This window comes from Atractosteus spatula, chromosome 12 (genome assembly GCF_055471065.1).
Source record: "Atractosteus spatula isolate fAtrSpa1 chromosome 12, fAtrSpa1.hap1, whole genome shotgun sequence".
Taxonomy (NCBI): domain Eukaryota; kingdom Metazoa; phylum Chordata; class Actinopteri; order Semionotiformes; family Lepisosteidae; genus Atractosteus; species Atractosteus spatula.
In genome coordinates, this window is record NC_142717.1 from 22,670,652 (window position 1) to 22,697,155 (window position 26,504).

Consider the following 26,504-nt stretch of genomic DNA (forward strand, 5'->3'; position numbering starts at 1 on the left):
ACGCACCAGAACCTATAATCTCGACAAACCATGTTGTGGCAGCAGTTCGCTGCTCCATTAAAGATTAAGTCAGACGGGCCCTGGACAGAACTTCCGTCCCTCTCCGTTGTCCAGCAGATAAACGTTTTGTTGTGGATAACTTGCGTTCAGCAGTGTTGCAGTGGGGTCATGACTCCCGGTTCGCGGGCCACCCTGGTATCAGACATACTCCTTAACATCTACCTATTTTGGCCAAAAAGTTGCAGAATAAATTTCTCAAAGAATAAAATACTTCTCAAAGTGTTTTTCCAATCAAAAGCTGCCCCGTGAAACATCTTTATCACATTCCCACTACCTAAAGTCTGGTTAACCTTTCGTAAAGGAAAAATCAAGTATAATACTCATCCTGTTTTATAAAATCAGAAAAAAATAGAAATGCAATATAAAACACAAAGATGTGAAAGAACAGTTAAATGCAGACAAGGAAAATATATTTTGTACCCATGAGAGCATTTTGGTGTTTCAGTCTGATTGTTTGGTTCCTATAGCTCTAACTCTGTTAGGTCTATTTTCAAAAATAACTCAGCTGCAGTACAGTTTCTTTGTTTTAGATCTTTTCAAGCTTGTCCGACTTACCCCGTAAGCTAGCACAGTGTGGGAGAGAGAATGAATGTGTGGGGTAAGTTTTATGTGAAACAAAGGAGATGGGCATGCTGTTAGCATTAATGTCAGTACCTCACAGAAAACCTACAGAATAAGTGTTCTGTGTTCCACTAGATCCTAACTCCCCTGCCAGCAACACATCTGTAAACCTCTGGACAATGTCTATCAGTCTTCACTATTGCAGAGGGTTCACCACTATGTAATGTATTTGTTCTGACTGTGGCAGCTATTCCCATAATCAGCAATGGCCAAAACCATTATTAACACACTTTAGTTAGGATAAGCTCAGCAAACCTTCTTAAGCAAAGCTAAGCACAGAAAATACCTGCAGATGTTGAGTGCTCTTGGCTTAAATTTGTTCTATAAATTCAGAAGGAAGAAAACTCTGCCCCCACCTTATAGAACATTGGTTATGTATTGTACCACTTGTAATAAAAGGTATGTGCACATCCATAAGTTTTAGGTGTTTCTTTTCTCTTTGTATTTTAAGTCAACTGTATCTGTAATATTTTAAATTAAAATTATATGATTAACGATTTCCCTGTTTTGACAACTTTTCAAGACGTCCGGATTGCAGAGATTTCATTTGTATGACACATCAACAATAGAAGGGCAGCACAGAGGTGCAGTGGTTAGCCCATGCAGCACTGGGGACCTGGGATGGAATTTGCATGTTCTCCCCGTGTTCGCATGGGTTTTCACCAGGTGCTTGTTTCCACCAACCATCCAAAAACACACTGGCAGGGGCTTCTGAGAAAATTGGCCTTGAGTGTCAGTGTGTGTGTGCCCATGTCTGTATGTGCCCTGCGATAGAGTTGCGTCCTGTCCGCGGTTATGATGGATAAACAGTAGTAATTAGCGAACGGACATGTTTACTAAGTAAGCATTTGAGAATCAACTACAGAAGCATGCTGCTTCCCTCTGGAAAGGTCTCTGCTATAAGACAGTTACACCATCTTGATTGCCAGGTGATGCAAAGAGACTGCTGTGTACAGTACAGTGATTTTATAAAACTTTAAAAAACAAAAAAAAGTGTCCCTGTGGCCACTAGTGGATGCCTAATATGTCCTTGAAGTCATGCAACTAGTTCACCTGGGTTAAGCTCCCCAATTGTATTATTGAATAATTGACCAGTATGCATTCTCACTTAATTTGGGGGTATGCACATTTTTACATAGGTGGAATCAATGGACTTTTGCAGCTGTAGCAACTGAATGGCTCTTTTTGAGAAGTCTTTTGTGTTTTGAAGGTCCCTCTGAACCACACTACCGGGTGAAAAGGATCTTCCACAGGTCCTCTCTACATTTGGAGACCTGGCAATAGTATTCTGTTATTTGCCTCATCTTATCCCATCTCATTACCCAACATGTAATGAACCACTAATGACTGAGTAAAGGAAGAGCACATTCAGATTGCATGGTAGGTCAGAAAAATACTTTAAATTAAATTGCCATAACCTTCATTTGTCACAGTTCACACCTCCTACTCGGCACACAATTGCCACATTAAAAAAATAGCAGTGAAGCACTGCATGTACTGTAGCAACCACTTGAAAATGAAAAGAAGAGTAATCTCCCACAGACTGTCTGTGTCAATACAACTGACATTTGGATGTATTTTGGGAGGGTGCTTGACTACATTCTTTCACTCCATTCACAATACGTTCAGTATATAATGATCATGCCTTATGTAGGTGGAATGACCACAGTTTTCAAAGCCTTAGTCAATGGCTTCAGCTACAGGTTTTGAAGCCTTCCTTACTGCTGCACTTCATAAACAAATCAATGAACCTGTGACTCATTCAATGAATCTACTTTATTAAAATGTATTAAATTTACCAGAGATTAGATTGAGAAATGCAAATCCAAGAGAAGCTAGAGGTGAAATGATAAGAAAAGATAAATGTTCACAAGGATTTCATTTAAGAGAACCTGGAGCCCCAGGAGTCATGATAACCTAATCTTAACGGATATCTGAGGACTTAATTCCCCTCAGTTGGGAAAATCAGAAATTTTGCAATCTCCCTCACTCTGTTTTTCTGTTTAATCATTCAGATGTGTAGTCTTAAATCAGTTATGGAGTCATTTGTTGTTTCCAGGTTGGAATGATAAAAAAAATGTGAAATGAGATTAAAAAATGTAAATTATTCCGTTTTTTAATAATATGAAAATGTCTCTTTCCTGCAAAGAGGAAAAATATATGTAGCCAATATTGTTGTAAGTAGAGTAGCAGGCTCCTGTACTGTATATATTTCACAAGATAGAATCTTCTGCAAATGTCTCTGTGTTGATTTGTTTCCTGGATGCATCTTACCAGAGGGAGACAAGCTCAGTGATGCACAGATTGAAAAACAAAGATCGCTTACGAGCAATTATCCCTCACATGCTCAAGAAGAGCCAGCTTGTTTTTTAAAGCCTTGTTTTCCAATTTCTCTGTCTGACTGCCCCTGACGCATAGGGGCTTCTTTCCTGTCTGTGCTTGTGTTATGCAATGATAACAAACAGCAGCTTAGTAAAAAGAAACAAGAGTTGGTCTTAGATTTTGTTATTTTACTGTGAAGGCAGTAGTGTAGGGATTTCTTGAATCAGTCCTTGTAATGTATTGGTAGATGATTAATGTTATCAGAATTAAAAATGGCACTGTTTTTTAAAAGGACCCGACATCCATCAAATTTAATAAAGAAGCATATTTACTAGATAACACTCATGTGCTCAATATAAAAGTGAAGCAGATTTGAACATATGTTTTTATTTTCCACACATTTCCCATAGATTTTTAATACACTCAGCCCTGCATTCTGGCTACTATATTATTTCAACATGCCTTTGAGAGAAATGCACAAAAGATTATGTTATAAGCTATTCATCAGGTATAATATAATTTACAGGCTTAATGGTCCTTCAGCTACAGTATTCCAGCTTAGTGTGTGGAATATAATTAAATTCAGCATTATCAATTGCTTCGTATACACACAGTACAGGGTTAAGGAATAGGCAGCCTACAGGACTGGAAGAGCATAATGGACAGAGCATGACTTTAACAGACACCCTTTGAAAATCTTACTTCCTTAAACCTCAGCACCTGTGTTATGAAAGATCTGTTGAAACGCTCAATGAACAGTGCACGTCAACCTCATTGTCCTCAGAAACATGGCACCAGTTCAAAACAGTAATACAGCATTTATTACATTAATTTATGTTCATTCCAGAGCTCTTTACATATAAGAGAGCTCACTTATATGCATGTGTTATTATGTTTTGTAAAAATTAGTTTACCTTTCCCTGGTTCTTGTAGGCTATCTGCAATTGTCATTGTGCTTACATCTAAGGATTTTATTCCATTCTGTTGAGTGTAGACATTTTATCGCACTGACAATGCTGATGTACTTTTGGTGTACTTAATTGATTGAAAAGGTTCGTTTTCAGCGACAGCTTCACAGATAAAAATGTCAAAACTAGCAATCAATCACATTTGAAGTTCAAGTTCTGAATTCTTCAATGTCTAAAGGGAAGACAGGCTCTAACTAACTAAGTGCGCAGTTAATGAATTCAGTAAGGTAGGTAGTTCATAATAAAATGGAGATGCAAAAAGCTTTCTATATAAATTTGAGCAGAATTGTTCGCATGGCTTCTGTCACCCTAGTAATGAGACTGCAATGGGTTTGTTACTATTGGTACTTGCAGAAGATGTCTTTTTCTTTTTGCAAACAAGGCATTAACATGTAATTGTGCAATTGTCCTGCAAATGCTTCCCAAGGCAGATCTGAGGTAAAAATAGAGGTAAAAATAGAGCAGAGTTGATATGGACCTGTTTGCAGAAAGACATCACTACACAGAGCACATACTGTAGTGTTGATAATGAAATAAATCTGCTCCTGAACATCTCTAGATTGAATGTGGTCCCAACTATAGATAAATCCTGTGATGATGCACTTTTTTCTGTGAAGAAAGGAGGAACGCAAAGACTGAGAAGAATCAAAGGATGTGTGATGCCTGTTTTAAGTGAAGATACACACACGACAGAACACCTGGCATAAACCACTAACAATTTTTCTTCCTGTTGAGCAGCAGTGTATTGGTTGTTTGAAAAGTAAAATCGAGAAAAATAGAAATTTCAAAATGTCATTTCATCATAAAAATGGGAACAGATTAACTGTCCCGACCTCCTTTAAGACCGATGAATGTTACAAGGCTCATCTGCTGTTTGTCCTTGTCACACCCTTGAACTAAAGTAGTGTGTACTCTTCTGGCTATTAGACTCCTAACTAACTGAATAATATTTGATTTTTTGGATTTTTTGCTCATGTCCTGTAGGCAGAAGATGTTGAGACCCTTAGGTGTCACTTTTCCCAGCACATTCAAGTAAAAAGCCAGCAGCGGAAATTTAATATCTCACCTTGATTGCTTTAAAAACAATCCATACTTTTCTGTTCTTTTAATCTTGTGCCTTGTTTGAACAGTATCGTTATTTTTAGAAATCCATCCTTACAACCAAAAATGCTGCCAAGCTCTGCCTTCAAACCTAAGGATGTTATGTTGCACTGATGAAAGTTTAAATTTCACTTAATGCCATTAAACACTAAGGTTTATATTGACAACAGGCAGATCCATTTTATCTATTATATGTTACATCAGATGTTAGTAAATTAAGTGTATACTGCATGGACTTTGACCCAGTTACAACCTTGATGATGCGTACTGTATATCATGTAAAGATTAGCATTAACTAGACCCTAGAATGGGCTGTTTCTCACCCAGAGAAAAGAGAGGTTTAATACAATTGTATTCTCTATTTCTGACACTTCTGTTGCATGTTTGATAATACATTTGCTAAGCTTCACATCACACACAAAATTTTATATTTTCTTCTGTTGGGAATATAAATATTTAAAGGCCTGCTGGGCATGGTTTCAGAAAGCTAGAAAGAAAAATCTCAATAGTTTTTGTATTTGTATTAATAAACCGTGCCTATTGTTTAGTATATTATGGTATGGACATTAATTCTTAATGATAAAGAAAGATGTTGAATGCCTGAAGAGGGAGCATTCAAGTAATTCACGTTTCTTTCAACTGAATCTACTCTCTGGAGGTTGTGCATTTTACCTTACCCCAACTTCTAAAGAAATCCCTCTCTTACTTGCTGTACTCGGTATGCAAGAAGTGTGCTATCTAGAAGACACAATAAAAATAATAGCAATAACATTTAAGTATAATATTTATATTCTATGATTCAGGTATACAGTACTATTCAGTGCATTCAGTTTCTTGAAATGTTATCAGAAATCTATAAATGTATCTTAATTCAATTGGTGAAGCAATTTCTCACTTTTCTACCTGAGCTGCTGTGGTATTGCAGGGGTATAATGACTACTGTGCGTCACCAGGGTAAGTGCTGCACTTCAGTGGTGGGTGAAGTGGGTCCCCTCTTGTATGTGAAGCACTTAGATATCTTTTGGGATGAAAAGTGCTGTATGAATACATGGAATTATAATAACAATGCTAATCATCGTTGCAAAGCACAACCTTCATAGAGGCCCCAGCTTAAACTTTTTTTTGGACACAGGAAATAGATCACAAACTTGTTGCATATTGTCCTGAGAGCAGTGTGTGGAGCAAAGATTAAGGTTCTGGACCCAGGCGAGACACTTGAGTTGTAATGTAAAGGCACGCCATCCAAATTGCACTAGTTAAATATCCAACTGTATTCATGGGTACAACTGTAAGGGTTTGGGTAAATTTGTAACTACAGAGAAATGCTTGGATTGGGGGGTAGAACTGGACATTTCCTGTTAGTGAAAATCACCTGCCTTAAACAACTTGGCTTTCTCTACTCCAGACGCTGGCCATTTTCTGTACTGTAGATCCCAAAATCTTAAAGACTGAGTGCAGAATACAACAAATATAAAGAAGGCAATATTTGATGTTTTGTGTGATAGCAGCCTTTCAATTGATCATAATCCACTACAGTGTTTAAGTTGCAAGTTACTGGTGCTGAACATTTAGTAGAATTTAATTTCCTACAGGAAAAAAATGGTGCAAACTTTGGTCTGTTTGTAAAAGAGAATTGGGCTCTGTGAAACACCAGGAAGCTGGAGACACTGGGGATCTGTCTAACATCCCCTTACATCCCACTCCTCTCATGTGTAATGAAAAATCTTAATGGAACATAATGTTATTGGATAGAATGATTATTAGTAGTAAACAGCAATTAATTTCTCTTGCTATCATAGGTGTAGTACTTACATGCATGGAGTTTTAGCATTGACTAGTTCTCAAAGCACTGCAGCACTCGTACTCTGCTGATGCTTTTCAAAGGCGCATATGTTAAAGTCAAAAAGTTAGTATTATACTGTAGATGATTACTGAAAATAATTGGTTAGGAAATACAAATGATATGGCAGAAAGATGTAAGTATGAAAAGAAATACAGCATGTTTGAACTTCTGCAGCTTAAAGGTGTTTTTTTTCCAAAAAGCAGAAATATCTCTTTATTCTCTCTTGTTATACAACATTTTTCCCACATAAATAGTTCCTTGATTCTCTCCTTTGTTCTGTAATTAACATTCCTGATAGGAAATTCAAAATCAATTTGCTAAGTAATGATTTTGTTAGACTGATTACTTTAATCACTCGACTTCAAGGGGCATTCAAAACGTTTTGTAAGTCAAATACTCAGGTTGTCACTGCTGCCCATTTCCTTTTCATTATTGAAAGCTGAAATCATGCCTTGATTTCTGTTTGTTTTTCCATTTGTTGATGACTAAAGACATTCTGCTCTTTCTAGGGTCATTAAATGATGGCCTGTTCGAACCTTGAGCAATGGTCAACACGTTTTTATAAATGGAGAAATGTATTTTTTCTCACACAATTACTGGATTAAGGCAAGCTGTCCTTCATTTTTCTACAGTGATGTAAAGGGCAAAGAAGTTTAAAAGTGGCACAGAGCCAATCGAAAATGAAGCCAGGTCTGGATGACACCCAGACAAAGCCTTACTGTAGAAAGCATGATAATGTCTGATTGTTAAATGACTAGCACAATATGCAAGAAGTTTTTGCTTTTCTGTCATTGGCATTGACATACAGTACAGTACCCTGTCATGTTCAAACATTCTGCTAAATGTGTGTTGTGAAACTTCAGCTCACAAGACTGAAATACCTGAGTTTTATTTTTGTCTTGTACGGTTATTGGTGATGAGATTTGGATTCACCACTGGAACCCAGAGGACAAGGCTGAGTCAGTCCTATAGCTACTACATGACAGTGTATAGATTTACAAGACTAGGTCTGAACAATTTAAGAATTTACAGAAACGCCCAAATTCAGCTTTAAAAAGCGTTAAGACGGTGTTCAGTATTACTCTGACATTTGAAAACTTTGTCTTACACAAGATGATTCCTTGAAGTCTGCTGTGGATATGGCAGTCATTACGGTTTTAAGAGAATTTCTAGTGCGAATTACAAATATGCTATGTGGTTTGTAATTAACTGTGGTTACATTCAGAATTGAGGTCGAGAACTTGTATTCTTGCTTCGGTATACCCGAGTTGCAAAACATTTTAACCACCGTTCATCACTTCAATTCAATGTTTTGTAACTAGCCGAGTCCCTTGAAAACACATGTAAGTGTAAATATTAATAGAGTGCTACTTCGGCATTCTTTTCCTGCGTTCATCATTAATCATAGGAAGAAAGTATTCATTTTATTCTCCAGCAGATGCCGCTAGCTCAGAGACCTCTTTCCAATGAACGCTTTTTATATTGGTTTAACGCAGGCGCAAAGCAAGCTGTTTGTCCAGTTCCTCTGGTCGAGTTACCTGTGAGAGTCACAATCGGTTTCGGTGGAGAGAGAGAGGGGAAAAAAGAGGAAGGGAGAGAGAGCGAGGTTAAGTGACTGAGGCTGCGGAGTTCCCAGTGGCTTGGGCTTTCTCACTGTGAGGAGAGGCGGTCGGGGTAACTAGGTCCGCCACTCTGGAACTATCAATCACTGCAGCAGCAGCAGCAGCAGGTGACGAGAACTTGCGACAAGTAGCTGCTAAGGAAAATATAAACGGGTTACACATTTTTGGGGCATTGTTTTCCAGGTCAAGCAGAAGGAATATAAATTAACAGGAGACTGATTTGTGGGGGGGGAATTTTCGTTGTACGTATGGATTGCATTATTATTTACATCTGCATGGGAGTATCGCAACTATTGCATTCGGCTTAGGAAGTATCCGGATTTAAAAGAAGTAGTACTACAGTCTTTTTTTTCTTACTGTCGGTGGTGTACTTACAGTACGTTGTATTTGGAATTAAGGCATTGTACGTGTTTAAAATATACTAGTCTGGGGTTGGTTTGGTTGTCACAGTAACGCGGACCTTGGTCCTTGGAGAAGGAAAGGAAAGAAACGAAGATGATGGGTTTTCTGCGTCGGACCTTCGGCAGACGGTCATTGAGAAGGTACCAAACGCCGGATGAGCGAGACGGAAGGAGCAGAGTGGCCGGTGGAGGAGGAGGTGGGGGTATCGCCGCACTTCAAGCTCATCAACAGCAATTCATTCACACCCCGGTTGTGGTGAGCGGGGGAGCAGTCGTTCATATCCCCGCTGCGGGAAACAGCAAGTCGGTGATAACGTGCAGAGTACTGCTTCTGGATGGGACAGATGTGAACGTGGATCTGCCGGTGAGTTCCCTGTGGCTAACTATGAGTAGTACCATGCTGCATTCAGGAAGGTTGATGCAGAGTTTGAGTATTGATACGGTCTCCTGCCCCACCCCCAAAAACTTTGTAATATGTATTTCATTAACTGCATAATCTCACACTTTATGATTAGCCCATACAGTACTTACGCATGCATGGTTTTATAGACCTTATCTCTACGGGCAAATCCAAGCTTAATAACGAATTTCTGAACACATCTCGTACTTTTAAAGTAAAAATGGTTTGAATCTGTTTTTGTGTACCAAGAAGCCATGAGCTTATTTGAGACACTTAAGATAAATGCACACATGTGGCAATAAGATTAAGTAAATGTTCATTTTGTTTTCTTTCGGATTATATTTTAACTTTAAAATGTTCATTTTTCGGCGGCTGAGGAGAAGCGGCCACGATCGAGTGTTGCTTTGAGCGACGTAGTCAACCGTGTGATAATTCTTTAAAAGCAGGTTTAGTAATGACGTGTTATTGAGGAAGACGTGAGAGACAAATAAAAGCTATTGTATTGCTGTCATTTATCTATTCGTACACATTGCATTATGCTGCAACAGTGTAACTTCTCGAAAACACGTTGCTTGTTACGTCGTGCTTAGACTCGCGTCCAGCGTAGATCGTTCTCATAGAAAGGCTTTTCTGGTTGCAATTGAATCATTGCTACAAAGGACTGTGGGGGCAGCATAAGGTGTTTGATCTATGTAACTTCTGGTTCGATTATTGGACTTTCAGTATTATGAACAAATATGTGTATTACTTCTGTCTTAAATAATAAGGATTCTTATTTTGTATAGAGTGCGTATGTCAATCATTACCCCAAGAGTGAAAAGAATGCGACTGAACCGTGTGGTGTATGCTGTACTGTATATGTATTGTACGCCCTGTGAGTTTACCGTCTCTATACGCCTTGCAAAGAATCTGCACTTGTTCGCGTTGTTGCTCACGTATGGGTTTCCCAAATGTATAGCAGTTAATATACAAATAGCTGTATGATGGTATTCTGCAGGGCCACAGCTGTTGGGAACAACTTCATTTCTGTATGTATTCTAAATGATCGTAATTATTAAATGACCCAAGATTTTAAAGCAACTGCGGAGCCCAGTAATGGAAGGATCGTGTAAAAAAACTATCAACACTAGCTGGCATTATACAGACGTTTCAGTTTTATTAATGTATTAACTGAATCACTAATTGAAAATGGTAAATGACAGTATAGACTGCGTTGTTCATGTAAATACATTTCGCAACTTTCTGGGGGTAAGTCTGGACAGTAAATTGCTTTCTGCAGGTTGTCAGTGCCTCATATTGTGTTAGAATAACATTGACAAGTAGAGGTTTTTAATTTTGAGTTACATATATTCATAAGGGTCAAGAATTCCACCCTGACTGGCATTACTTCATTTCTGGTGCTGTTTGAACGCAACTGAAACTGTCAGCAGTAATTCAAGAGGATACGAAAGTTCGAGTTTAATTTCTTCTTACGCTGAAGGCCAGTGCCGTTTTGCCGTTTACTGTTTACAAATGTCAGTGTGACACAAATACTTCTATCGCGGAGTCCTTGAACAGCTATTGGGTCATTCCTTACCAGTAAGTTACTGTTTAAAGGCATACGTAACGCATAGAAACTATAAAGATTCATTCCTTAGGCAATTTACAATCAGAAATTCCAACTTTTTAAAGAAATCAGCCTTTTTTAAAAAGAAATTTGCTTCTCAAGCCAGTGGTAGTCAATTCCTAGATGTTAGAGTTTGAACGTAAGAGATTAAATGTAAAAGTTGTTTAGTCAAGAAGACAAATTAGTCAAAATGTACGTGTTAATCAGTCACTAATATAAAGTACTTCTAAAATCTATGAGACTCCAGACCTTCAGGACTACAATTGGTTGCCCCTGATCCTGATACAGTTTAAAGATCTGTGCATCCTTGTTAGCAAGAAACTGGAGGAAAATTCCCTCAGCTTTAACCTTCAATATAGCTCTTTATTGTGTTTGGAAAAGCAGTTTTGAAATTCTGAAGCTTTCTGAAGGTAGCGCAACTGGCAAAATCCTTTATAGCTACCATCAGACATCCCAAAGGGTTTTCATTTTCTGAACTCGCAAAAGATTATGTTTCAATTAGTAGTTTCTAACATTCTCAGTAGTCTCCATGCATAATGCTTCAACCGTGTTGTCTGTAGCTTTGTTTTGAAGGCTTGATGTCGTTGGTGTGTGTTGCCGACATGGCAGATGAAGACTCTCAGTACAATGTACAGAACCATCGCAACCAATGGCAAGCGCTGCCATCAGTTAGCATGAGCTGTCTGATACAGTCACATCGCATTATCTATCAAGTTGCTTTTCACTGCGAAACCAGCTGCACTCTTCTCTTGGTGTATTTTGACGAAAGTGGGAAATGAACGATGAGTCCACAGTGACGTGTGCTTCAGCAGGGCCTTCTGTAGGGTGCACTATGAGCTTTTTCCATCTTCTCACTGGGTGTAGCTGTGGCGGTACTTATGCATAGGATGAGGCAAGAGAATAGCACGGAAGCTATTGGTGTGGAATTATCTCATATGAACCCCTAATGCATTGCAATTAAACCCACAAGAGAAAACAGTAGTGTCTCACAACTAACTTAAAGCGTAAAAGATGCTGATTTGAATGTTTCTTGTTTACAGCGTGTCCTTACTGTAAACAGAAATGAAGGAGTACATGGCTTGCTTTTGAAAACAAAATGCTGTACCATAAGGAATGAGGGTGGAATTATAAAAATCAGCAGTAAGCTATCCAAGTCTCATGTTTCATGTGTCTCTGTCATTTTGTTCCTTATGTATTTTAAGGACATGCACCGATAAACTTGGAATCTCTCTCTCAATCCAGTGCGTGTGGGTGTAAATGCTATAAGGAGCCATGGCCATTGTTAAATACAACGTTTTCCTTGAAAAATGCAGTATTACTCAGAAAATACTCCATCCTTCATTTGTATCTAGATGTTTAAAAAAACAAATGGAGCTTGTGTGTGTTGTGTGCTTTGTAATCATGAGAAACCGATATTGAAGACCTGGAGGAAAAATATTGTGGCTTCCGAAAAATGTTTTACTTTTTTAAATGTTTTAATGTTTTTATGTTTTAATGTTTTAAATTTAAGAATACACTGGCTTTGAGATGCTACAGACATGAAGCACAGACGTGCAGGCAGTTGTTATAAGGCAGATTGTTATTCAAGTTGCATTTAGGAAATTGACTGTGTCTTGGAATATAAAATCTTTGGTTGACCCTGTCTCTGTGTGCTGAACTGTATGTATAAACATGTCACAAAGTGGATTAGAGTCAGATCATAATGCTGAATACAGCGTGACTGAGGTTGGGGAGAGCATTGATTCTTCAGATCATTTACATTCTGGCAAGCGCTCTTCTCTCACTGTTGGACTTGATTCAGCAGTCTGGGATTGTGCTGTGGGTAGGTTTGGATTGTAGATCAGGAATAGAAATGAGAGTTGCAAGCATAAGCATTTAAGACACTGCAGGTTCCATTACAGAGCTTCAAAAAACATCAGAATATCAGAAAATGATTATGGCGTACTAGATTTTCTACACAATAAAAAACCCTGAGAATGTAAGGGAGCTGTTTCTCACCAGCCTTATCACATGGCCTTACTTGGTTTGTTCTACATGTGTATTGTTTAGGGTATCACGTTATATTTAAGGGGAGTTTAAATGATGCATGTTTATTGAATTGTTCAGCTAGGTGTTTTAGTGATTGCAGATGGCATACGGTTTTATTAAGGACTAAATTAAAGCAAATCTTCAGTCTTCTTGCCAATCTGTTGAAAATAGAAAGAGTACTGGTAGTTGTAGTTTTATTGGTAAAAAGTGTTGACATTAATGCATAAACAGATTCTGATGTGGTCATTAAAATCCAGGAACAAGTAATAGGCCGAAATTTTTTTTTTCAGCATGGAATAAACCTATTATTTGTTCCTTTGCAGCCTAGGCATGCTGACGCAGCTACCCACCTGTACTATTAAAATCCAGGTACTATTAATTGTTGTACTGTCTTTGTGCAATGTGTTTTTAAGGTTTTCATGTACATTTTCCAATGATGTTCATCAAATAATTGCAAATTCTGCATGTGTAAGTGACATTTAAAAAAAAAGAAAAAACAACTAGTTTGACAATTAAGTGGATAGCTCAGAAGAATCCGAGAAGAAGGATGGATTTTGATAGCTTGAACAGATACCATCAACCAAGAGTTGGTTTTGAAAGGAATCTTATATAAAGAGGCTGTGTAATGTTTATCTTTGAAAAGAAAGTATAGTATATACATTTGTCATTTGTACAATGTCAGACTATGAGATTGCTGTAATAACTGCTTCTGCTTCCGCTCTGTACTGGAATACTCATAAAAAAAGAAGTTTTGCATTTTTTAATATTATAAGAGTCAATTTTAAAACCCCCCAGTCAATAAATCATCTCTCCAGTTTTTAGTTTTATGTTAGGCCCAGTGTACCAAAAGAGAACAATAATGAAAAAAAGACTAATAGAATTGCACTAGACTGTTTACATGCACAGAATGAACCTCTTTAATGATCGAATCCAGCCCCAATTCTTGTTCTGCTGTACACTGTGTACAATTCATTGCCCTACTCCCCTTGCAGCTTGTAATTTCTGTTAGAAAAATCTTAATGGTGAAAATTGGTTAGTAGCAATTGTTGAAAGCAGCAATTACATATGGAAGTTGTCTCCTCACATGGCCTAGGACTGGAGGAGAGAAGGAGGCATAGTGGTAGGGGGGACCTGTTCGCTGTTAGAAAATGGACTGCTTGCGTCATGCAGTATGAATACAATTGCTTTTTACGGCAACAGCTTTCGTCCTTTGAGGCTTTAAAGGGCAACCACACTGTTATTATTTCACCTGTATTTGAAGAGGCACTGATTGTTGCCAGCATTGTTCAGTAATTTGTTTATATCTTTCAAATCGACCTCCAAGATGGAACATGTGTTTTAATGAAAACCGCTGTGCGTTTTCAAAACTTCAGCTGTATTTAGTAGGTGACACATGCACATTTCACATGCGAACAGTCTTATCAGGCTCCTTTAAAGGAAGTGACTCATAATAAGTATATGAAGTAATATAAACATGTGGCCATTTAATGTTCTTTTGACAAGGGTTTTTGGTACAATAGTTCTACCTTATTTGTTCTTCTGCTGCAATCTGCTGCATTTGTACAATGAATTAATCCACAGCAGCATGATGGAGTGTACTGTGTTATGTCTCCTACATTCTGAACCAGGTCAGGTCTCAAGTGACTTGTATCTCGGGCACAATTATGACATGTTCTTGAGAGAACAATGCTCTGTGTCATCTTGAAAATCATGTGGTCTTTTAACACATTGGTCAGTTGTAAAAGGATTTATTTTCAATGCTTGCCTGGTTCTTATTCAGGCATATAAGAGCAAAGTAGTTTTAGACAACTTCCTGGTTTTTAAACTGTCACCTCACCAGTTGTCTCCTACTAACAAGTCAAGTGACCAAGGATGGCAGGTCAATCCCTACAGCTTTCTGGGAAGTGTAGTTCAGACAAGAACATTCATCGTCTCTGAACCTACTGCCTTCTTACAAGGCCAGTGAGCTAAATGTTATTAATTACTGTATTGTGTGCCCTCAAACACACAGAATGTAGGAAGAACAGGAGCACCAGGCATTCAGAATCACCTTTAAACTAAACCTTATATCCAAGTAAATTCTGAAATGTTTCTAGTGCATTTAGCTTTGAATTGTTTAAAATGAAATACTAAATATAGTACTAAAATACTACAATTATTTTGTCTGAAATGCAGTCAAAGCATTAGCAGGAATAATCTAAAATGTGTTTGCAATGGGATAGAACTGCTACAGGTCAGAAGTAGTGGCCAGGGTGTCAGTAGCTGGGAAGGGTGAAATGACAAGGAACTGCATTCTGTACACAGACTATGGGGTCATGGCTTTAATAGTTCTTTGGAGCACCTTCCCCAGTCTTTCATTTCCTGAAGTCTGAACTTCAATCCAAAACAGGTCAGGAGTAAAATAGATTCTCCAATCTAGACTGAAACCTTTTTTTCCTGGCAGGTACTACTAGAAACTCATTGAAGATTTCTGCATGCTGAAGTTTAGCCTAGTTCTACAGCCTGCCCCGATTACTCTTTTGGAAGAAGGTTCAGCAGTCAGGGCTGTGGTAATAATTTGTGAGTTAGAGCTAAAAAATGTGGTCTTATTGTGCTAGCTTGTGCTGTGGTTTGTATTGCTGTCCTTCCCTTTTTCCAACAACGTAGTTCATACACGGGTTCTAAAAGGAAGGGGAAACAAGCAGGGTCATTTTAAGGCCTCTCTGATGCTGGCGATTAAGAAGGCTTTTCGTTCGTGGTATGTTGGTGTCTGTATTGATTATTACATAAAGGCAAAAACGTTTCTTTTTTTTTTTAGGCTACGAGTTTGACCGTTGCCTGAGTTAGTAATGAAGACTGACTGTACCGATGAATTTCGTTGAGATCATGGTGTTAGGCTCATTAAGGCATTGAGCCTGTTACTAGCTGTTCCTGTGTTAAAATGAAGTTCCAGACACATGAAGTCTTCATATACAGCAGGAGTCTCAAACTCAATTTCGGGAGGACCTGGTGGCTTCTGGTTTTTATCTACCCTACAGTCTCAGTTATAATTTGTCTAATTGTTTAATTATCTGCATAATTGTCATACATCTGACCAGGCACTGTGGTGATTTATAGGTTACTGAACCTTTAATGAAGTAAATATATTAGATAATCAACTGTAAAAGACCTTAAGAAAATGTATATATATATATTTAATTAAGAAACTAATTAGATTCATTGTTTAAATGCCTAATTAGCTTGGAACAATATACATGAGAACCTAAAGGAACAGAGTTTGAGCTCACTGATATACAGTATACTTTGCGCTTCTAAAATCTTAGCAGCATATAGATTTAAAGGCATGGTGTACAGTGTAGCATTTTTATCTAGGCTTTGTATCTTGACAGCATTATTTCACATCCTTACATAAATTTATGATATATATATATTTACTCACATCAGTATATATCATGCTGTTTACTTTCTGTTTCATGGGAGAGATGCAAATTGTTTATATTTGTGCTTATTAACTTTGTCAAAATTACATTTATGAATAACTTGAGCCCTGATTTCCCAAAATCACTAAGGACTAAACTAAATGACTAACTAATGAGTCATTGATCATCAATCTTTAAAATTTATCAGATCTTTGAGGTATAAAAAAAGACGTATACTTAAATATAGATTAAAATATTGAATAATGTAAAAGTAAACTACAGTCAAATACGGTTTTATCTTGTTTTGGAATATAGTAAGGGGAATATAATATAGGGGAATTTGCTCAAAACTGATTTTAATTTTTCAAACAAATTTGTAGCTTACTGGCCTGTGTACAGTATATTGTACTGTCTTACTATTGTATGTTTTATAAAGTTTATTTTTTAAGTTATAAAGGAATTAGATTCACTTTTTACCATGGTTAGTTTTAGCTTGAACCTGAAAGCTTTATATTTTTGTAACATTGTGTAAGCAACATTTGATCATTTCAAGTTTTTGACTCAAAAATGTGATTTTCAAAAAAAAGATTTTTTCCTAGCCTGCTTTGTACTTTGTAACCCCTTCCTAAACTACAGCTTCTACATAGCACAGTTTTGAAATCTGTTTTTGTGCTTTTTGAAGCCATCCCTTAGAAAGTAGGAAAGTACAAAAAAAGCATACACGAAAAAGCAAAAACAGAGAAAAGCAAACATTTCAATGTATTGAATATACATGTGCATATTGATTTATATTCCAGCCTTTGTATTTGAAAGTAAGTTTATATTGATTAAATATGTACTAAGTGTTTATGATTTTATTATGCAATAGTAACTCTCAAAGCTTGGTCACTTCTCAGCTATTTAACATTACATTCCAGTTTCCTTTGGGGATGTGATTTAATTGTTATGCACTTGCTAATAAAACGCTCTACAGGCTTATTGAACTTAGTTTCCCAGAGGAGCCAGGATGCACCTCACAAGAAAATGTGCAGTGGATTTCCAACACCATCCGAGATTTTATTATTCTAGAGAGGAGGAATCGGCAGAATACCGCTGAATATGATTATGGCTCCCTTTAATCTCCCTGTCAGCAGGGGTGAAGGAAAGAAGTTGCAGGACTTCTTGTGTCAAAGACCTGGAGTGAAGACTGGCAGCAACATGGTAATATCCCACTGTTCTTTGACACTCAGTCTTTCTGCGAGAATATTGAATGAGGCAGTTGCTGGCTTTGCCCAGGCTTTATCCACTTACAGTTCATCAGTTACAATGATAAAACTCCTACCAATTATATTAAAAGATCTGATTCTACTTATAAGCTGTACTCCTCGCCACAACTCTTAAACATGTGCCCAGGTTCTAAATTGACCCAGTGACCAAAGATGTGGTCAGACAGCTCTGGATTTCTCTCTCACATTGTCGCGGCATTCCCCCTGACAGGCTGCTTTCAGACTGGGAGACTGTGGAAGCACACACACACATCTGTGAAAGAAAGTGCAACGCTTCTTTAAGCAATGTACTCTGATAAAAAGTGGCTTCCTCCAGATTGTCTTTGTTCCCCACTTTGGGTGCTCTGTGGAGGGATGTCTGTAGTGAAACCCTTCCTTTGAAGACCACAAGGTGTGGCAAACGAGGCTCCTGGTTTTCGTCCTGAGACTTTAGCGAGTGAGCTGACTATTATGCGCGGCTGTGTAACGAATCCTTCCTCTTGGAGGAGGAAGTCATTCAGCTTTGAAGTAACGAGATCAAGTAAAAAGCACAGACTCTGTACCAACACTGCAACCCAAACCTTCTGTATAACTTCATTCCAAGCTACATTGTGAATAGAGTTTGACAGTCTGTCTTCCAGTCAATTAACCAGTTGTTTATAATTTTCTGTACATTTCCTGTGTTGTGCAGTCACCCTGATTAGACTGCTGCTGTGTGTGTGGACTTGCTGTGTGTGTGTGTGTGAACTTGCTGAAAACTTCGCTCCCAAAACAGGTGTATAAGGAAAGAACTCCTGAAAGCTTACTGTGACAGTTTACACAGCCAATGGCACTAAAAAAGACAGTATCCAAATCTCTATCCACATGTTATAATAAGAAATGAGCTCTGTGGAGAACTGCAGAACCTAAGAGTGATTATAATGCTGCATTCTGGGAACTGCCATTGTTACAATTGTGATCCAGTCTGTCAGCACCTACTGTACATTTCAGGTGTTACGTAATTGATCCTGCTAATGAAAGTAACGTATGTAGTTAGCATTTAAAGTAAATTTAAAAAACAGATTTTGACATTTGCAATAATCACCCATTTTATTCACTTCTGCTCTTAATGGCCTATAGAGCAGATCAGTTATTTAACTGGGTTAATTTAATGGTTTGCAAAGTTGTTCAGCTGTTAGTTGATCTAGAAAATCTGCCTGTTCCTGACCTTTGAGGATTGGAGTTGCACCCATGGTTTAATATTACACTCAGCGGCACTACTGCATAGGGAATCCTGGTCACAGTCCACCAGTCAGGAATGGCCAGCTGTGACTCTTGAGAGTGACAGGGATGGTATTCTAATATATAAATTGTAATGTAGAGGGATCTCTCACCTACGTAAGTGATAAACACTTGCATCAATCTAGTTTTTTTTTAAAAGTGATGATTTAAGGATGACCCATAAAAGACTTTTGGATTGTAGGTTTTCAGGACCAGGGTTGGCCATGCCTGGACTAAAGATATGAGCCAGTCCTTAAACTGAAATATCTGCATCAAGGAGTTCAACCTGTGACCTTAACCCTTAGGACACTTGAGAGCTCATTCATTATTCATGAATGATTGTAACCCAACTACAGGAGGTCTGCAAACTGCAACAAAAATCTTTGAAATCTGTTTTTACTCTCGCAATCCATCAAGTTATTAATTGATGGCTATAGTGTATTTTGTTTTTAAAAAATCAAAGCATACTTAATTACTTAAATACTTAAAGTCTGTCAGGTTCAGATGATGTTACTATGGCTTATATAATATCTGATAATTCCTAACTGTTCTAAATAATAAACGAGTCCTTTAAATTCTCCAGTAAGATGCTCATCGTTTTAAAGAGGCTAATCATTTCCTCATAGAATAAATCAGACATACTCAACAAATATAGTTATTGGCCATGTGGAGTCTTTTATAAATACTACAAGAAAAGTATCAAGCCCTTTCTATCATTGAGCCCTTAAGGTGGTAAAATCGTTTTTAAAAATCCATAATGATTCTCTATGGATAAGCTTCAGTTGCTGTTTAAGACACCACTTATTTCCTCTTATTGCCATTTTATTGATATTGCCACATTTTATTATAACATTGTGACTCTAAGTTGAAACCTAGTGATATCCATCTGGAAAATGCCTTACAGCTGGTGAAGTTAATAAACCTGACTAGAGCTTCTGTGTTTACTTATTCTAGCCTTTACTTGGTGGATGGTTTTACCCACAACGCTCTACATGGAGAAATAAATTACATGACTAGTGTCGCATGATGTACAGGAAAGGAATTTATATTTGTTTCTGGGGGATAGAACAAGCAAAGCAGTTTGATTTGGCAAGATGTTTATAAGAAGCAAGCTGTTTTATTATCTTAGCAAATTCTTATTATGTGTTGATCTTTTACATATAACAGCATTGTAGTCATTTTGAGGTTAATGAGTTTGGTGGAGTGTATAAAAATGTTTCAGTTGTCTTCTCCTTATAATCAGGACTTTCACCTTTTTGCAGCTGTTAGAATCATTTATGCATAAAAAAGTTATTTAAATAAACTTCATTTATCACACTGCTAATTTAACAAACTCCTGCAATTGAAATGCCCTGGATGTTGATTGATTAGTGTAATTTCAGGAATCTTAATGTCATTTAAGGCAGAACATTTTTGTATTTAAGTTGAAGATGTGACCTGAGCTAAACTGCTCTGACAAAGGCATGAAATACGTCTGTTACTGCTAAAAAAGTTCAATCATCAAAGAAAGCAAATAACAAACAGCAGTTATTAGAAAAGGTTCTTGTGTAGACTAATCTAATTGTGTGTGTTGGGGAGGGAAGGGCAGGTTATTGGACCAGGATGCTTGAAGGGACTGAAACTGAGCATGATTGTAAACACTAAGTCTTGACATTGAAGAAACGTCAGACAGTTTATCATTCTCTGACTTCTTTTAGTTTAGTGTGCATGACTTTACAGCATAGTAAACATACAGTGCTATCCAAAAGTATTGGGACAGAAAAGTTTAAATTTATTTTTTATTTACAGTCAAGCAATTTGTATAAGTGAATATTATTGTACTAGAAATGATAAGTGCAGTATACAGTATATGTAACTAGGCGTGCATGGCTGTCTGTGAACTGGCTCACTTGTCTTTATTAATGGTGTAATGAATGATGGCAGCATTTGAATGAATTCTGACGTTAATGGAAAAATCCATTCATCCATTTCCTAACGGTTTCTTCCAATTTAGGGTTGCAGTGGAGCAGGAACCTATTTCGGTAAGCACCAGGTGCAAAGCAGGGTACACCCTGGATGGGACCCCAGTTCATTATAGGTCAAACAAAGAGACGCAAACACAGAGACGCACACACTCACACTAAGACGAATTTTCCCAGAGGCCAATTAACCTACCAGTATGTTGCTGGACTATGGGAGGGAACCAGAGCTGGAGGAAACCCATGCAAACATACAAACTCCACACAGGTAGCACCCAGGACCCCAGCACTGCGAGGCAGCAAGGCTAACCACTTCGCCTCCATGCTGTCCTTACAGCAATATGTCTGAATACATAGAAGACGAAAAGGTTTCCAGGCACTTATCAGGCAGTGCCTCACCATGCGACATTCCAGTGACCTAAAAACATACATCCAAAGAAAGCAAGGAGTTCATTAACAGGAGAAAAAAGTTGGAGTTCTTATGCTTGTCAAATCAGTGTCCAGATTTGAATGCAGGTGATCATGCATTTTGAATACTGAAGAAAAAATTAAGCTGGAACGCCCCACGAAGGCAAGAAGGCGGAGTGGCTTCATGATTTCCAAGCAGTTTATGATTTCAAGTGGTTGCAGATCAAAGGGAGTTGCAAGCAAATACTTACTCTGACCATAAATAATGAGACACGTTCACTTTCCATTAATGTCTTTTGAAATAAATTAATTCTAAAATGATCAAAGATACGCATGGAATTAACCAAAATACAGCATATGTTAGGTGCTTATTCATATTCATCTCATGATCACAAAGAGAATTACTTTTTGTTTAGAAGTTTTGTGTAGATTCTTTGCAGTCCCAGTACTTTTAGAGGGTATTGTAACATGTAGCCCCGAGTAAACATAGCTTATGTTTTTTTTTTCCTTTTACTTTTCGGTCTGTTTTGTATTAGCCATTTGGTGCAATTGTAAAGTGTTTTCATTTTTTGGGGAAAGTGTTGATAAGATTCTAAAATTTTAATAATAATCTAATTTTGGGAATTTGCAGGTTCCAGTCAATAGCCAACAATCACTTGTACTCAGAGCTGGGCTGTCCTGGGTATCCAATACTTCAATACAGATGAAATCCCTGTGGCTTTCCAGGCACCCCTGATCTTAAGATGGTGTCACTTACTCCTGTATCACTCTATGCTGAGGAGTTTAGTAGATGACTTTGATGATATGTTTTGGAGGAAAGGGTTAATGGTCCTCTTATCTCCTGTGCTGGTGAAGGGTTAGGATTCCTTTAGTGGTAAGGCTGCGATTGTAAGCGATTCCAGTTTGAACAGGGAGGGTCTGGGGCAGTACTTTTAAAAATAAGAACAGGAGGCATGATTTCACACAAAAGAGCCACAGGAGCTTGGAACAAGCTGCCTGGCCATGTTGTAGTAGCCGATACCCTGGCTTTTTTGAAGAAACAGCTTTATGAGATTCTCCAAACTATCAGTAGCTAGCAATCAAAGAAGCTTTACAGGTCGAATTACCTCCTCGGGTTTGTAACCTTTCTTATACAGGGTATGTTGTCCAAAAGTAATTGGTGATTAAAAGTGTCTAAAAGGCCGAGCAAAAAAAGAACATTTACTTGGACTCGAAAGCTTTTCAAAAGCTTACAGCCCTCTTTGTTGTACTGAATCAAATACTTCTAAAGGTTCTGATCAAACAATATTGAACTTGCATATTAGATAAGTCTATTTGGACTTATGGTGCTTGTCTGATGTCTGGTAGCTAAATGAACTCTTCAGGCAGACTTGTAATAGCAGCTGCTTTGCTGTGAATCAAGCCGATGGGAGTCATTTGTTGTAAGAGTAAGCTGTAAGCATTATTTCAGAATTTGTTTTGCACCTGTATTATTCAGAAACGATGCCAAGGCAGCGCTGTACGCTTAATGTCTTCGGCACTTTTCTGTCATAGACATAGTCACATAGACTTCTTTATTATTTTGGTTGTTCATTTAATCTGGCCTGTAAAAGCTGGTTTCAGGATCATTTGAGCAAGTATTTAATAGCTTTACACAAAAGCTTTCAAATAAAGATGGGGGTCCTGATTTCTTCAGTCCAAATCAAGGGCTCTTGTATATTACTGTATTAAGTAGCAGGGAGAGTTAATAAATGTTAAAGATGAAGAGAACTGAGAGGGGGAAAAGCAGTGAGGCCCAGGTGGAGTTTGTGTAATGTGGTCCAAAGAAGCTCCCTGTGCACAGCTGGACTGCACATTGAAGCCACAGTGGGATGAGAGGAAGCTGTAAGGCCTCACATGAATAGTCTCTCCCTGGATACCTCCAGTTAAATAAACAGCTGTCATCCAGGGACAGTCTTTGTCGCCATGCTTTCCTGGAGGAAAGGTTTATATTATTATACAATTAATATTTTAAAATCTTGTATGAGAAGTCGGCATCTGGAAGAGGGAAATTCCAGCCTTTATTTCTGAGAGTAAAGCTCTGCATTATTGCATTGCTCCTTATGCTTTGAGTTCTGCAGTGTTTATGTACAATTCTTTAAGACTGGTTTTATTGTGGTTTTACTGGGATTGCAGAAAGTGGCACAAAATCTGTGCAGAGATTGAGTGTTTGTTAACTGGTTTCTCTCGGCACTGCAGAAATTGCATGTGGTTTTGGTTTTCTAACAGCCTTGCTTTCAAAGTGACCTCTTGTTCCATATAATTCAGAATTATGTCCAAATTGTGCTATTCTTGGGACTAAACTCAAAAGGCAAACACCAGAGTTTTTTTTAAATGTGAAGTACTTAGTAAAATTGTACAGAAAGTAATCAGGATTGTTAGCTATTTACTCTCTTAATCAATGGAAACAATAGAGTCTTCCAGAGTGTGTGACCCACAGTTGTACTGAGATGTCATTGCCAGTGGACAGCATCATTATTAAGCAGGGAGGGTACATTCAGTCTTCCTGAGTTCACTAGATTACTTTTCCCATCATGCTTTCACTGTTGAGCTTACACTATGTCTAATTTGTTGTGGCTTGTAGTCTGTAGGGCATAAAGATTGGCCTACTGGCTAGCATGATCATTGGTTTTGAGTTTTATTGCTGAATTTGTGTGAATACAAATATATTCACTGCAAATGTGTATTCTATAACAAGCGTATATATGAGCAGTGAAAAGAGAAGATGTTTGTATTTTCTACAGTGATCGCTCCTCTGTGCCAGTGGAGTCCAAGAGCCATAAACGTATTATTTCATTATTATCCGTAATAACTAAATTATTATCCGTCTTTACTCATGACTGAGCTGAACAAATTGCTTTCACCTTTGCAGGCTGTTGTAGTCTGTCACTGCCATCTGCAGATTGTGGTTTCATGTGCTTTTTAGATTGGTGAAAATAGAGCATCTACAACTAATAACGTAGAATGTGTTTGACAACACCTCATATTGAAAATACTATCCTCCGTCCTGCCCCAGACCTATTTTGAGGTCAGAACATTTTCTTTTTAAGTTCTTACCCATTCAAGTTGTACTGCTATCTTTCAGGTTTAACAGAACAGAGGCGGATGAATGCATGTGACTTTCACAATGTGTGCAACAAACTCCAGCTTTTGCTGTCTAATGGTTGAATTCTTATTCTTAATGGGTCCTTTGGGTTGACTTTGTCATTTTCTTTAAAAATTTTGAATGCTTTGAATCAGGTTCCCTTGTAATCTTGTAAAAGTTCGCAATATTCTAAAGTCATTAAAGTTGTCTTTATTAAAACTGCATTATGCATTATTAACACATAATATCCCTAGATATTATCCCTACACTTTTAAATAAATATTTTAACACTCTCAGATCTTTTTTTATTTTTTCCACAATGCGTTGTCAACATAATCACTTAAGCCTTTTACATAACCAGTTTCTTCAAGCTCAGTGTTTCCCATTTTTTAATCTTTGCATTTGTTTTTTATTACCTGCACGTACTATTCTGCACTCATCTACATTTAAGTCATTTGTCAGGTGTTTTCCCAGTCTTGAATTTTATCTGAATTGTTTTGAATTTAAGTATCGTCTACAAGTGAATAAGTGGAAAACTTAACTAATTACTAATTATACCAGTTTTAAATTATACTATAATTTTAACCATGTTCTTGTGTATGAACGTCTTTGTTAGCTTCATGTAACAAGGTCACAGCTGGCCATCCACCCTGAATGGAGGATCCACTGAGATAAAGTGTCTGTGTTCATAGACGTAGTACTTGGCACAGTTAAGTATCTTTGTCAACCAGCTGACCTTGAAAGATAGGGAAGCTCTAAAACCTTTGGGACTGGGTCTTCAAAGACCCCACTTCACCTTTAGCAAAGCTGAGTATTATATTAGGGGAAGAGAACGAGAGAGATAAGGACTGTTGTGTAATTATGAGATATTGAAAATGTCCTCTTGATTTATGAGTTTGTCTTTTGCACATGCCATTGCATTTTCATGAAATATTAATTTAAAAGACCTTAAAAGCTCTTCAGCAAATTCAAAAGTTGTATTATTATAAAGGAAAAAACAACATTGAGCTTAAGACAAATTAGCCCAAATATCTTTTTAATGACTTTCATTGAGTTTTGCACATTCAGCTCTTTCTCTTTCCACTTGGACCAGTCTGACTGTTATTATCCTGCCAGAACAAGAACAAAAGTGAGGCATTGAAATTCTGCATCTACGTTCCTGCGACTTTTCCATTTAAGAGGGTTGAAAGGATGGTGTTTTTCAGAGCTACTCTGATTAAATAATCTTCAAGCACAGTTTAAAAATTGCAGTACTCTGTTGTTCCAATCCATGCTGCAGTGAAACCTGCAGGGAGCATTATTAACTAGTGAATTGTTTTCCCTATGCAAATAAGAACCAAATGTCTAGGTGGTGGTGTGGTCTATAAAGTCATAAAGTCAGTGGTTGAGATGTTTTGGGAATTCAGATTACAAAAGATCATGTGTTCAGAAATCTGTCCCTTCACTTCTTGAACCTGCTAGCAATTTGAGAGGGTGGGCCTGTATCAAATTATAGTATGTGTCTTTACTTGACAAACTTTGCTTGAGACATAGGTATTGGAACCTAGTGGCTGAGACAAGGTTGCTCACTAGTTTATGAAGAAAAATAATTATTCAGGGTGAGCTGAGCCTGTTCGTCAGTAATCCTTTGAATATTTTTTCATCTGTGTAAGTAGCAGTCAAGATATTTTAGAGAAGTGAGGTGATTAATTACTTACCTCCGAATTATCAGCAGTAATCAACAAAACGAAAACATCGGAAAGGCTTTGCATTGTGTTTCCTGAAAGTGAAGAATGATTATGAAGTGTTCAGCTTTTTCATGCTTTTGAAGAAATTCGTTCCCTGCCTGTTTTGAGTTTTATGTGTCGACTTCCTGTTGAAGGAAATATAAAACTGTTTCTCTCTCGCAGTGCTCTGTGCACATCTACCCTGTGCATGGGTTACAGGACAATGTAACCTAGCCTTATGTTAGTTAAGCTGCTGCACATACTGATTTCTGACAGTTCTCTGGAGCAAAATCAGCTATAACTTTAGTACTATATGAATGTATAGTTCATTTGTGTAAATGTCCTGCTTTTTATCATTTTTATTTTCTGAATGAAGAGCATAGTAAAAGACAGATCATAGGTCTTGCTTAGTATAACATTAAAGGACATGAGGATAATCATCAAGATGTTCCTAT

At 37.6% G+C, this 26,504-nt stretch overlaps 1 protein-coding gene across 3 annotated transcripts in view; it reads left to right on the forward strand.

The window, feature by feature from the left end:
- The first annotated feature begins 8,562 nt into the window (after positions 1-8,562).
- Positions 8,563-26,504, forward strand: part of epb41l4b (erythrocyte membrane protein band 4.1 like 4B) — a 154,621-nt gene continuing 136,679 nt past the window's right edge. Inside the window, exons 1-2 of one of the 3 annotated variants that reach the window (XM_088929223.1) lie at positions 8,563-8,644; positions 8,988-9,302. In XM_088929223.1, the coding sequence (XP_088785349.1) occupies positions 9,033-9,302 (270 nt within the window). In that variant the 5' untranslated portion in view covers positions 8,563-8,644; positions 8,988-9,032. Of the gene's footprint in view, positions 9,303-26,504 lie in introns of all 3 variants that reach the window. The other 2 variants (XM_088929224.1, XM_088929225.1) reach the window with 2 other exon arrangements.